The sequence below is a fragment of the Vanessa atalanta genome, chromosome 26 (genome assembly GCF_905147765.1).
Source record: "Vanessa atalanta chromosome 26, ilVanAtal1.2, whole genome shotgun sequence".
NCBI lineage: Eukaryota > Metazoa > Arthropoda > Insecta > Lepidoptera > Nymphalidae > Vanessa > Vanessa atalanta.
The window spans coordinates 578,964-592,759 of record NC_061896.1 but is presented as its reverse complement, the minus strand read 5'-3'; the positions used below and the strand labels follow the sequence as shown (position 1 = coordinate 592,759).

General features: G+C 32.5%; 1 protein-coding gene across 3 annotated transcripts in view; it reads right to left on the bottom strand.

Moving 5' to 3' along the window:
* The window catches only part of LOC125074070 (hemicentin-1), a 407,628-nt gene that overhangs the window by 90,846 nt on the left and 302,986 nt on the right, over positions 1–13,796 (bottom strand). For all 3 annotated transcript variants that reach the window (XM_047685297.1, XM_047685298.1, XM_047685296.1), the window contains exon 4: positions 584–754. In XM_047685297.1, coding sequence (XP_047541253.1) covers positions 584–754 — 171 coding nt within the window. The remainder of the gene's footprint in view (positions 1–583; positions 755–13,796) is intronic.

The following is a 13,796-nucleotide window of genomic DNA, read 5'->3' as shown; positions in this document are numbered from 1 at the left end:
ACTTTTTTCAGAAGGACATTAAAATATGATTGGTCAGAAACGAATTAGCAATTTTCACTTATTTATACGGTAGTTCTGCTGAGATGGAGGTTTAATATGAAGCATTTCCCTCGCTAATGTAAGGAGTAAATGGAGCTTTTGTTTATTATATTAATTAGTAAACCTTTTTGATTAAAATGTAATTTCGTGACGTAACCTAAAATCTATGGGCAAGGTCGGACCTCTTAATAATACCATTAACCAACTGCTCTCCCTAATTTCGTTCAAAATAATTTAAGCTCTTTCGTTTGCAACGACATAATACTAAACAATAACTTTAACTATTATTTATCATTTAAAAAATCAATTTATGGAAAATTTTAGGGAGAACTCAATTTACAGATTGAACCAAAGCAAAAATCACAGAGGAGAGAAAGGTAATTTCTAAGGTACAGACAAAAATATAGACATCAATATTATATGGGTACTAAAACCTTTAACTAAAATCTTCTGATATAAGTTTTACAGTTTATTTAGACATCTAAATGAGACAAAATTTTATCAAGCGAGTCCATTATTTTATTAGTTCATGGGTTTAACTTACCATCTAATTTTTCCTTTCCATTGAAGTACCACGTGATCTTCGGCTGCGGCTTGCCACCCACAACCAAGCAGGTGATGTTAACTTTCGTCCTCTCCAACAGAGGCCCGAAGACAGCGCCTTCGGATAACACCAACCCATCTCCGGTTCTGACTTCCACTGATTTAGGTTTGACTGTTGACAAAAAAAAGAAGGTAAATTTGTGTATGTATGATACGGACAAACTATGTCCGTGGGTTTTACACACTCAGACGGGCTTACACGAAGTAGCACCAAGAAAATGCTTTAAATATGACTCATTAAAATGTAATGTGATTAAACGAAAACAGAGTGACTTCATTTTTTCTTATTAGCAATTTATTAATTTATTTTTGAAACACCAAACGCTCGCTAACGAGCTTAAAAGCTTTAAGTGTGCCTTGTCATTATTCTCCTCGTTTTGAAAAGTACACTCGCGTAGACAAAGTGCTCAATGTTTTTTATTCGCTCCGTTGAAATACTATTTAGTTGGTACAGCGTTTTGTTTATCGAAGTGAGATTTCAATTCTTTGTTTCTTAATATCAAGTGAATGTAAATGAGTATATATATTTAATGAGAACACACTAGGAATTATTATAACACACGAGGTTTGTTAAGTGAAATATTATCCTAAAGAGATATTGTTATATATGTTCTGTATCAGGTTAGAAATTGATTACGTTTATGGCCTTCCATCCTGCGCCTCCACTTGTTCATGTCGTATCAGATTGCCTCTTATAAGATATCGAAATAATAATAATAAAACGTACATTTGTGTGCCATATAATATTTTAAAAAGCTTATTGTGATACAATGAAGTTGAAGAGTATATAATCTTAAGGTTAAAATTATTTTAATTACGTTTTTGACCATATTGTTATACTATAAATTATTATAGTCATAATTAAAGTGAAGTTTAATGTAATGGTATATTAAATCCGGTCATTGTCACACCATTCAATCTATTCATAGTTAAAAGTTGAATCCACAGAACTAATTTTATATATATGAATAAAAATCAATTATTAATTACTTTGGGTATATTCCATACAGTGTAAAAAGTCCCTTACAAGACGTCAAGTAATTGCCTTTCTTTGTAACGGTATTTATTATCTGTCAAATTTTGAACACTTTTCCATACGTCATCCCTTTTTCGTCCAATCACGGGGAGTCTACTTAATGTCATTACTTGATTGCTCTGATTTTGTTTTACGTAATTTTCTTACTGGAATTACATTTTTTAATAAATAATTATGATTTATTGATTCGGTAGACGATTCTTTACACAAACGAATGGCAAAGACGTGATTTCGGATTCGATTCTATTGTGTAAGAACCATTGACAGTGTGATATTATTTGTAAATACTTTTATATAATAATAATAATACCAGTTTATAAAATCTACTATTACAATATATTGTAAAGGTAATCACGATAAGGTTATAATAATCAGATACTTTTATACAACGCTTTAATGCTATTTTATATTGTCTAAATTATAATTGTAATGGAAGTATTTAAAAATAAAACAAATTTTATTTAACACTATTTTTGTCAATATTTGAAAATGTTTTTTTTTTATTTAGAACGAAGTTGGCAGAATATGATGAATTCGAAAGTCACAATCGACAACAAAAAAAAAAAAACTATTCAATGACGCATCTGTCAAATATCGCGCCAAATGGGAAACTGTCACGCGGTAGCTGTCAACTTCCTTTATTTTTTTTATGAAACTGTGACAAGGGCCGTAAGTAAGCGGAATAATGGATTTGTTTGTGTTTTGTTTTGATTGATAGGATATAAGTTTATTCGATTGGATTTTTCATAGTTATTTTTCAGTTCATTTTGTACAGAGCATAGAGTGGTGATGACAGATTGATCGTAAACAAAAGGTGCCTTCATATTAATTTAAAACTAGAGTTACGAAAAATAGTTATTTCTGCGAAGTCTTACCATAGAGAAACATTTTTAAGATATAAAACTTATAATTATAACTAATGTAAGCTATGCAGCGAAAATTTAAGTTATGTAAATATTATTCCAATAAATTATTTAGACGAATAAGTTTTTCGAATATAATATCTATTTATTTATCACTTATAATGTATAAAAATAATATATCATACCAATAGATTAAATCGAACAAAAATATTTGAGAAATCAATAAAATAAATATTATTATTGCATGTACGATCCGCCATGACAGTTACCTAAATTGGCGGCAAAACTGACGCCGGTTGACATCTGTCATAGCGCTTATTTGTCAGCGTTTCATAGTTTTGTTTCACTTTGTATTATTGTGGCGTTTGGAATTAATTTCGTATGAGATTTAGGTCTGTTTGATGTGTGAATTAGGTTAGGGGAGCGCGAAGTTGTACGCAATGGTATACAAACATAACTCATAACATATGGATCTTTAGTGATTTGAATGTAATCTGGTATCTGTTAAATTAACGTCGTTATAATTTTATGTATATTTCATTATTTATAAGGGTTTCTATTGCCAAATATAAAAAAAGTAAAATAACACTTGTGACTTATGATTATTATACATTGAGTGAGTGCATGGTGGATAGCACACATTGGGAATTAAACGATCACCTCCTGGCTATTTATTTGTGGTATTGAATATAAGTAATACATTTGTATTTTCTTTTCCGAACTAGTGATTGTATTAAATTTTACTATATTACCGTGGTGTTTGTCGTACCGTCGTTACTTCTGATTTTCCATAACACAAGTGCCTTAGCTACTTACATTGGGATCAGAGTAATGTATGTGATGTTGTCCAATATTTATTTATTTATTTATTATTATTTACAATCAATAAGTAAGTGTAATGCTTCTGTATTGAATAAAGGATTTTGATTTGATTTGCTTGCAGCCAAGCCGACAAATATTATGACTGAATCTTGACCAAAAATGGTCGGTTCAAGCCGGAGTAAGCATTGAGTTTTGGTTATAAATTAAGTCGACACGCATTTTTACATATCGTAAGTATACTATTTATTTATAGATAGCCATTACCATAAATTATATTTTCTAGCTGTTTTCGTATCGCGAAAGCAAGACTCAAAGCAGTGCCAAAATTTAAGGTAATATTTTTGAGAAAATCAACAGTCACAAATAATATTCATAAATTGTTATTGATAAACACAGGAGGGGTCATAACGGGATGAAGTTTGTAACGAATCGTACCCATTGTATATACAGAAGTTTATCACTAAATCATCCGGACTCTCGATGTTCAGGAAATATTTCGAATTTCGATAAAATTTCAACTTTTGTCAAGTTTCTGCAAGGAATGAGTTATGTTGATTCTACATTGAAATGTACATTGTTCGGCATTCGAATGTAAACCTTAAGTCACTCTTTATAAGGTAACATTTTATTTGGCATCACCCTGACTTGAATATTGCCTCAGGAGAAAACAAATTTGCAATCGTTTGAAAGGCATATTCGGAGATGCGTACTTTTTTCATTTTAAAGTTGTGAAACCCAAATAAAGAGTTTTTGTTTGATGAATTTCACATGAAATACATTTTTATGAATTTTGTACAAATATTTGATAAAATATTTTGGTATATCCTTTTACGAGAGATCTTTGACCCGTATCATATTAAAAAAATTAAATCGATGATATAAAATTTGAAGATATATAATATTTTTGTGTTTTTCGAAAATTCCTTTGCCTATTTTTAGATACTATTTAAAAAAAAAAGAACAAAAAGTTTATTTAATTACTTAAACCAATACAAAGTATAGTTTTAATGATTAATTTCTTGTTTGAAATACAGTCACAAAATAAACTTGTTTTTTTTTCTTCCATTAAATTTACATAAAAGTTTATTATTGAAAATATAAAAACTTTCCAGACGAAACTACTTTTACGTAAATAATTATTCAAATTTAAATTGTAATTCACAGTCGGGGAATATTTACATAAATTTTCGCCATATGTTCGAAATGTCCCTAATTACATTCGGAATTTCGTGCTTCATGTGTGAAGTTTGAGTTATCTTTAAGTTAAGGCTAGATATTAATTTATAACTTAAGCTTTTGATAACGAGTTAACTTATGTGTATTGCGTCTTACTTTGTTATCCATATGATATACAACTTTCCGCTCGCGGCTCTGCCGTGAGGGAAACACTCCCTGTGTTTCAGGGTATAAGTATCTTATGTCCTGATGTTACGATAATTTTGAATAGTATTAAAGTGACCAAAAAAACAATGGAAATGAAAAATTACTTTTTATTAGCATATAACATTAAATTTAAGATTTCATAATCGATATAATATGAGGCCAGCCTTTATCTCTTGATGGAAAAAGAAAGTTTAAAAAATACCAAAACTCCGCTTCGATTTACGTCAATTCTATTGGTTCGAATTTTACACCGCTCCGCTTTGCTACCCCTCAATACCGTAATCGGGTTGTTATATAGAGATTTCATTCACTAGACAACACGAGGTGAATTATAGACAAAATCGGACAAGTGCGAGTCGGACTAGCGCACTTTACAAAGTACCAAAGGCGTATATGATTCTAGGTTTACAGGAAGTACCCCATATATACACAATATACCGTTTTGATTCCCTTTTCCAATGTTTGGGAATTCTGACATAAACGGCTACATCTTCTGATTGCGTAGACGTTGCGTTAGATGATTTTTTACAACTCCAGTGGCGCGCAGTCTTCAAGAACTGAAGTACTTGTTTAAGCATTCACTAGACCCTGAGAAAAAAGCTGATGGACAGACTGACAGATGGACAACGATGTGATCTTATAATAATGGCTGTTTTTTCCTTCAGAGGCGCGGACCCTAAACATTAAGCTCATGAGAACGAATATAATGGTGCTTATCAGGATTTGAACTCGCAGTCATTGACTGATGTTCTAACCACTGGATCATCACGGTATTTAAATGTAAAGCTTATAACAGAAATCAGAACACGAAATACCGTGATAGGAAAGCAAGTTACCGGTCAAGCTGCACTGAATATTCATGTAAGCGCATAATACCTAGGACATTCAGTAAACACTAGGTTTTCAGGCGGTCCGCCAAAACACATGCCACATATATTAGACCTAGGCTTCGCTGATAAGCCTATGACCTAATTTCGAAGCTCGCTTTTGGTTGGTCAGAGAGTAAATTGATTTTAAAAATTCATATTGGATTAAACGTATTAGGTTGATATTCTATAATTTGATATTTATATGTAATATTTATTATATTTAAATGCCTTTAGGTTTTTGTTGTCTTTGTAACTGAAAGAGTGAACGATGAGTAAATATGTGAAAAAAAGTAGGTATAAAAGTGCTATATCAACAACCGTATTGAATAAAGGGTTAGATGAATATACTGCTAAAATAAAACAATAAAATAAATTTCTTGATAAGCTTTCTACGAGTAGTTGGTCCTACTCATCACTTAGCCTACCGCAAGCCTCAGTATTGTTGTGTTCCGTGAGTTGGGTCGGTGAGCTAGTGTAACTACAAGCACAAGACGTTATGTCGTCGTTATGACCACGTACCATTCGGTGAATCATTTGCCAGTCAACATAACTAAGCAAAATAAAAAATGTACATATTACTGAACCAGACAATCAACTCAGTCATTCCTTTTAACCAAATAAATTGCAAAGATATGTCTATATCTATATCTAAATATAATAAAAAAAATATATCAACGAAAGCCAATTCCATAATTTTTTTGCTTCTACATAAAATTCTGATTCTCCTTTATAAATTGAATTAGGTAAAATATCTACATCATATTATATAAGTTCCAAAACTCCATACCCCCTTATATCATTTAAACATAACAAAGTAAAAATGATGAAAAAATTAACAACAGCCATAAAAAACGAGATAAGAACGACAATATATTAAAATAGCCATCGGTCGTAAATTAAAGTAATTTGCTAAGAATTTTTTACGAGGTTCTTTCTTTGTAGCGAACATAAATCAGCATTTAAAATGATTAAACACGCTATGTAAAGATAATATTATACGTTAATATTGAAGGATAATGGATTATATAATAAATTATTTATAATATTGAATTTATAATGGAAGTGGCTCCTTGGTGTAGTCGCTGATAAGGCACATATTGTAATGCATAAACTCCCTATTTGCTCACTCTAATAATCAGATGTGACAGCAAATCTGACAACATTTGAAAGTGTTCAGATGCAGGACTAGCTTTAGAGCATAGAAATCCGACTTCCAACTTCAAGACTCCGGGCTGTTTCTGAGCAGATCTTGAAAGAGAAAACCAGATATTTTTATAGGGTCCGAATTGGTGTTGGAATCCAACACTCCAGGAACCGAGGCTCCTTAAGGTTTTTAGGTATTATACCAAAGACGTAAAGTTTATGAAACAGATTCTAAGTGGTCGCCTGATATATATTTTTGGATAATTTCTGACAGTTACACATTTATTCTGACAAGCTGAACCCGAGGCTTTATATAACTTTACCTATAACACACAAACCGTTCACCAAATTTATTCCTTCGAGACCTGATTTAAAAAAAAAAATAACCTTTTCCCTGGGACTCAAATTATGTTCATACCAAATTTTATCAAAACTGATTCAGCGGTTTAAGCGTGAAAAGGTAACAGACAGAGTTACTTCCACATTTATTCGCATAACATCATTCTTGATTCTTGCCATGTTTTTTTAAAGTCGTCGTTCATATCCGATATAAACCCGCAACTCGATCAATTCAGATGTGTTCTTGTTACATTTACGTACTGTTATTTGCTGTATCATAATAAAATATCGAAAATAGGCGAATCGATTATGATAACATTTCGAAACACTCAAAGCAAACATTACAAACCGATCAATCATTTGAACACGAAGTAAAGATAAACTTGAGCACTAAGTTTTCGACTTCGCAGAGTCAATACATTTCCCGAGGAATGCTTTTCGATTCTAAAATAAAATCTCTCACATAATGTCCAATTGAGTCGAGATGGCCCAGTGGCTAGAACGCGTGCATCTTAACCGATGATTTCGGGTTCAAACCCAGGCAGGCACCACTGAATTTTCATGTGCTTAATTTGTGTTTATAATTCATCTCGTGCTCGGCGGTGAAGGAAAACATCGTGAGGAAACCTGCATGTGTCTAGTTTCAACGAAATTCTGCCACATGTGTATTCCGCCAACCCGCATTGGAGCAGCGTGGTGGAATATGCTCCAAACCTTCTCCTCAAAGGAGAGGAGGCCTTTATCCCAGCAGTGGGACATTTACAGGCTGCTAATGCTAATGCTAAAACATAATTTCACATTAAGCAATATTTTTATTTCTAATGTTGAAGCTCAGAGTTAGAATATTTGATTTGTAAATACTTATAACATGTATATGATTGTTGAAAACGAGCTGCTCACTGTACGGCTATTCTGGAACAAGGAACTCGAATCTCACCGCAGAACACGAGCATATCGGAATGTGATATGTGACATTCACTATAATAATTATAAAATTTGTAAGATACACGTTTCAAAATGGTATATATAAGTCAATTGTCAACATTTCACAAGTGGCATGCGAAGGGAATAAAATTCCGTAGACATTTTTAACTTTGCCGTTTGATAAATTCAAATAATTTGTAAAAAAATACATTGGTATAGAAGGCATATTATTCGATACAAGATTATATTGATAATAAAAAAGCATGGAGTTAATGCTTGTTGACTTCCAGGCAGGAGACATAACATACATATATAATTGTATTTAACTAACATGACTGTATTTTTATATATTGAAAAAGAGTTACTACCGAGTTTTTTGCCGGTCCTCTCGGTAGAATCTACATTCGGAACCGGTGGTAGCTTTACTTTAAATAGTTTGTTAAATGACGATTCAAAAGTGCTTGTAAAGTCCTACTTGAATAAAGTATATTTTGATTTTGAATTCTTACAGAATCACACTGCTGGTTCATATTTAAAGTATTAATGTTTAGCTTTAATCTTAAACTTCAAAATTAAATAGTCTAATTGAATAAAGTACATTATTTTGGGACGAAGTTCCATAACGCTTACTATAGCCTACAGTATAGTATATTAGCAGATATCGTCACGTAGATGACCTTCCCCTCTCTTTTTAGGGTTCCACTATTTTCACAAGTTATATATTTCTGTTGCCGCTGTAACAACAAATAATGAAATTAAATATTTAGCCCGCCTTAAGTATTTATGGGGACCCATACAAAAAAACGCCATTTGTGCCTAATTTTGCTTTTTAACTAGTCAATGGTACGCAGCCATTCGTGCGTGAGTTCAACTCGCTCTTTGCCAGTTCCTTTATCTCTGTCACGGTTTTATAAAAATATAATATTTAATTATGGTTATTTAAGTATTCTTATACGTTGATAATTTATTTTGTTGTGTCTGTTATTTAGTACATATTATAAAGGGATAATATCTTCTTTCAAACAGTGTATCCAGCGACACATCCCGTTTATGATTTTGATTTTGCTTAGCCATAATATCAGTTTATTTAATTTCGGTAACCGAAAGTATATTTGTGTACAGAGCGTCCTCCTTCCTTAAAGACACCGGCAACGCAAAGGAAGCCCACCGGTGTTGCAGATGTCCATGGGCGGTGGTAGTCACTTTCCATCAGATGAACCTCCTGCTCGTTTGCCACAAATCACATAAAAAAAGTGTTTCCAATGGAAAAAAAAATATCCCGCTGACTTTCTTTCGCCGGTTCTTCTCAGGTCCGAGGTGTTAAACTCCGAACCGGTGGTAGATTTTTGACAATCAATAAGCAAGTGTAAACACTTCTATATTTAATAGAGATTTTTGACTTTGACTAACGTCTAAACTAAAAATTAAACAATATAAACATCACTGTTATCTCAAACATAGAAGTTCAAATTACATACAATTTTCATTTCAGTACAATAGACGGGATAAATTCAACAGTTATTTCCGCTATCTTCGCACCTACAATGTACAAAACAATAAACAAATAAATTTAGTGCACAAATGTAGTGTTCAAATGTGACCTGTATTTGCGAATTGCTATTATTTATTAAGTGCAGCTGCGTTACTGAGATAGTATTGAAATTAACAATGGAATTCATGATATAGTTATTACTGGATCGGTTGTGCGTTGTTCATGACATATTTAAGCGTACTTTTATATTGTATAAAAATATTTAGAAGTGATCATAAATAGAGTAGTTTAATTTACTCTTCGAATTGTTAAAGTTCCTTCAATAGATTTTAGATAAATCAGATGACATTATAATTCATTAAGAATGTTGATGAAAGGCTTTAACTTTGAACTATCGTAAGGGTTTTGAAAACGTGAAAATTTTAGCGCTATTTGGGAACATGTCGTCATTAATTGATAACTATTTATTTTTTAGCTTTAGTACATATCAAAATAACTTTTAAGAATAGTTTTAGGAAATTTAAATATAATTAAAACATATTATATTTAAATGTCAAAACATTTTTGAAGCCAAAACAAAAAAAAAGAATAAATAAAAGCGACGATTCTAGTTTTGAATTAAAAAAGCCTTCCATCCGCTACCAAGACGATAATGAAATTTAAAAATTCCATCATACAATTTTTTTTCTCAAAGAACCGCCCTCTCCATATTATTATTAAAGATTTCAATGCTACATCAGTTACAATTATATGTAAATATAGTTACGATTCCTCATTTTTTATTTACATATTTTTGGAATAATTCGTGAAAAGCTTGAATTTTATATTTTTGTATTTTATTTAATTGTTATATACAAATCTCTTGTCAATACCGTTGAGCGTTAAAGAGTTCCTTCTAGTTCAATCCTGGGTGTATCAGGTTAAACATATCCCAAAATTCAGTCTCATCGAAAATGTTAGTTCAGGTAAAATTTCAATTTCATCGGATTAGAGGAAATAGTTCTTATTCAGCTTTCAAGATTTAACATATACACACTGTATTTTGCATCTGCAACCCTTGAACCCTTACGTTTCCGTCGAGAGATAGCGGTGCTGAGCGCTTTCTATCGACTGTATCACGGTGCTCTGAGGAATGATTCTCTCTGATTCCTGTTTCCACTTTTCAACGCTAATCTGTGATATCAATACCATCGCGTGCGAAGAAATTTGGCAACACATTTCTCTATCACACCGCTAAAAAATGGAACCGCTGCTCTTATAATCTAGGTCCTTTCAAACGAGCTCGAAGAGGCAACTTAAAAAAACCGGTAAAAAAATAACAAAAATTGCAAGTTAACATAAAATAAAAACACATCTAGTTTCACAACATCTATGTAAAACTAGATGCGACAATAGCCAAAGCGTTGATTACGGCATGATTATTTCTCGCTAATTAGGTCACAGTTCCGAAATTTTCATGCACCGCCAGCTGTATGAAAATTTGGTTAAAATACGTTTCATAACTATGATACAATTATAAAGTTAATGTGACAGGGTTCTAACGTTTGAATAATGAGTGGGAAACGTGGAACTTTGTTACCAATTGTAAAACCTTTGAAGGGTTATTAAAAAATGTTTTAACATATTTTTATTTGTTTTCATAAGCGACAGAACTGTGAGAGCGTACTTAATTTTTCTATTTGGAAGGGTTGATTTTTCATCGTGTTTCCAGTAATTGTAGGATTAGAGTTCAATATTATTATTTTATGCAAAGTCTGTAAATATTAAGGATGATATACAATGTATATGTTACTTGGCCATATATCCAGACTTACCAAAACAAGAGAATTAATATATTTCTTAAATAAATCTCGTTCACAAAACATCGCTGCATAATATTCCAATTTATTCCTAAAAGCCGCAAAAACTATTTTCCCGTTTTAAAATTGGAAAATGAAGTGAATCCGTAACGTGAAACTAGTTTGAAATTCAATAACAGGAAACCGATGTAAAGTTTGACGTTTCCGGCCTCGGTCGGATGAAGGTGACGCCATCTCACTTCCGGATTGGAATGTCAATAGTATGAAGATTTTGTGAAAAATTCCGTTCGATCGGAATTAACTGGAAGTTTTCGGTTTAAGTATCACATTCCTTTAAAATTATTTTCTGTTACGATTACTTATGGTCTTTGGGGGAAGATAAACTCGTATGCCATGATGCCAACGGCATGACCCTCTCTTATCCTGTACCCCTCTCTACTCCCTTCTTGTCCACAGCACGTAAACTATATATTATTATCATTGGATCGTGTTTTGCTGAAATATTCCAACCTAATGAAACACAAATTAAAAAAATATACAGAAAACGCTTTCACAAAGTAAAGGCTTTGTGCCGTTTGGATAAGTATCACCCGTCATATATTATAAAACCAATCGGAAACCGTATTAGTGATCCGGTGTGAAGGGTGAGTGAGCCAGTGTAACTAAAGGCACAAAGGATTTAATATATTATCTTCCAAAGCTTGCTACATTGTCGATGTAAGGAATGGTTAATATTCTATTGGTGGACCACTCGCCCATTTTCCTCTACGATTAAGATTTAAAAGACAAAACAATTTTTATAGTGACAGTAACCCTGCTAAATTATATTACTATAATGTAATGCTTGTTCCATATTTTAAAGACATTTCATAACTTTGCTTTACTCGTTTAAATCTTAACAAAAATTATTTGTATTACACGCACAACACGGACCAATTATAACGAAAATATATTTATTTTATTGAAGAAACTCTATTTTTTTATTTATTTACAATTATCTTGTTGTGAAAAATAATGTAGTATTACTTAACTGTTATAAAAACACTTATATTTTATTTTAAATGAAAGTATGAGCCTGTTATTGATCTGCAACCTTTAAAGTTTCCATAAAACCGTATAAGTTACTTACTATACATATAACATATATATCATGAGATTGATAGATCATAATCAATGGATCAGTCATATTCTGCTTCAAGTGTACATTAACTCTCGCTATTGTTAAGGAACTGCGTTCATGACATCAGAATCGCTAGGACTTTTAAGGTAGCACGCTTATAAGCATGCTTTAAACCGCGTCAACTTTACAAAGGTCTTTAAGGATAAATCTTTATAAATTTTATTCAAGCTTCGATCACATTCGGCTCGAGAGTGACGTTCGTCCTGAGGGTGCCTCCTATCGCACCCCGGCTCAGAACGTAATTGTAGTTTTGTAATTTATTTATTTTTTTCGAAATCATTGTTGCTGTTGGTCCTAATGGCCTCTACATCGTCAACGGGCGGGATAGGCGAGCTTAACTACCCAAGCCTTGAGATGAGAACTCACTTAAGGGCTCAGAATACGCGCGTCCTAAGGGCACCTCCTGTGAGGTCGGATCTCGGCTTAGGACGCCGTTGTCGACTGGAGGGAGGAATGACGTGTGCATTCCACGTAGTACGCCTAGACGTCGACGAGTCGGTAAATATGAGGGTCCTCGATCCCGCTGGCAGGGTCGGTGTGTGTTGTTAAAGTTACCTATCAAAATAGAGTTGTCGGAAGTGAGTCTGTCGGCGAGTTCATGTAGGACGTGCTTAGGACATCTACGGATCAGATAGGATTTTTCTACATATGCTATTCTACACTATATATACCCAGTGGCAAATATCTCGATAGCGCGATTCAGGAATCATTATTTTCCAATCAGCGCCATCTATCGCTATCGGGTTGTAGCATACGCAATTATACACAATGTCATTATAAAATTTATAAAATATTTTACGTGAGAAATAAGTGATTTACCAACGATTACTTATTCTTTATTTTAGTTATATATTTTGAAAACACGTGATGTAATTTAGTGTAATTTAATTCTGTTAGCGTGCTACTTTTATTAAATATATTAATCAAACTGGTTACCTATTACTATGAAATATTAAAGAGAGTATCAGAAGGCATTAAATTTAAATAGAATGGCATATAAATTCTTAAATCTAAATTCTAAATTCGAATATATTAAGATAAATCTTTTACATTTTAAGTCCACTGAGAGCCAATAAAGATATCGTACTGTATCTCAAACGTGACTAAATGTAGTTCCGTTACGATAAATCTCATGATCGGAACTAGCACATTAGTGTTGCGATATATCGATGTGAAGTTGGCCTACCGCCATAAGTAATGCGGCCATGCCTGCGTTATCGATAAGGAGCGGTGTATTATCGATTAAAAAATCTCTATACTAAGACTCTATATTGTTTGAAGAAAATGTTTCAATATATAGTAAT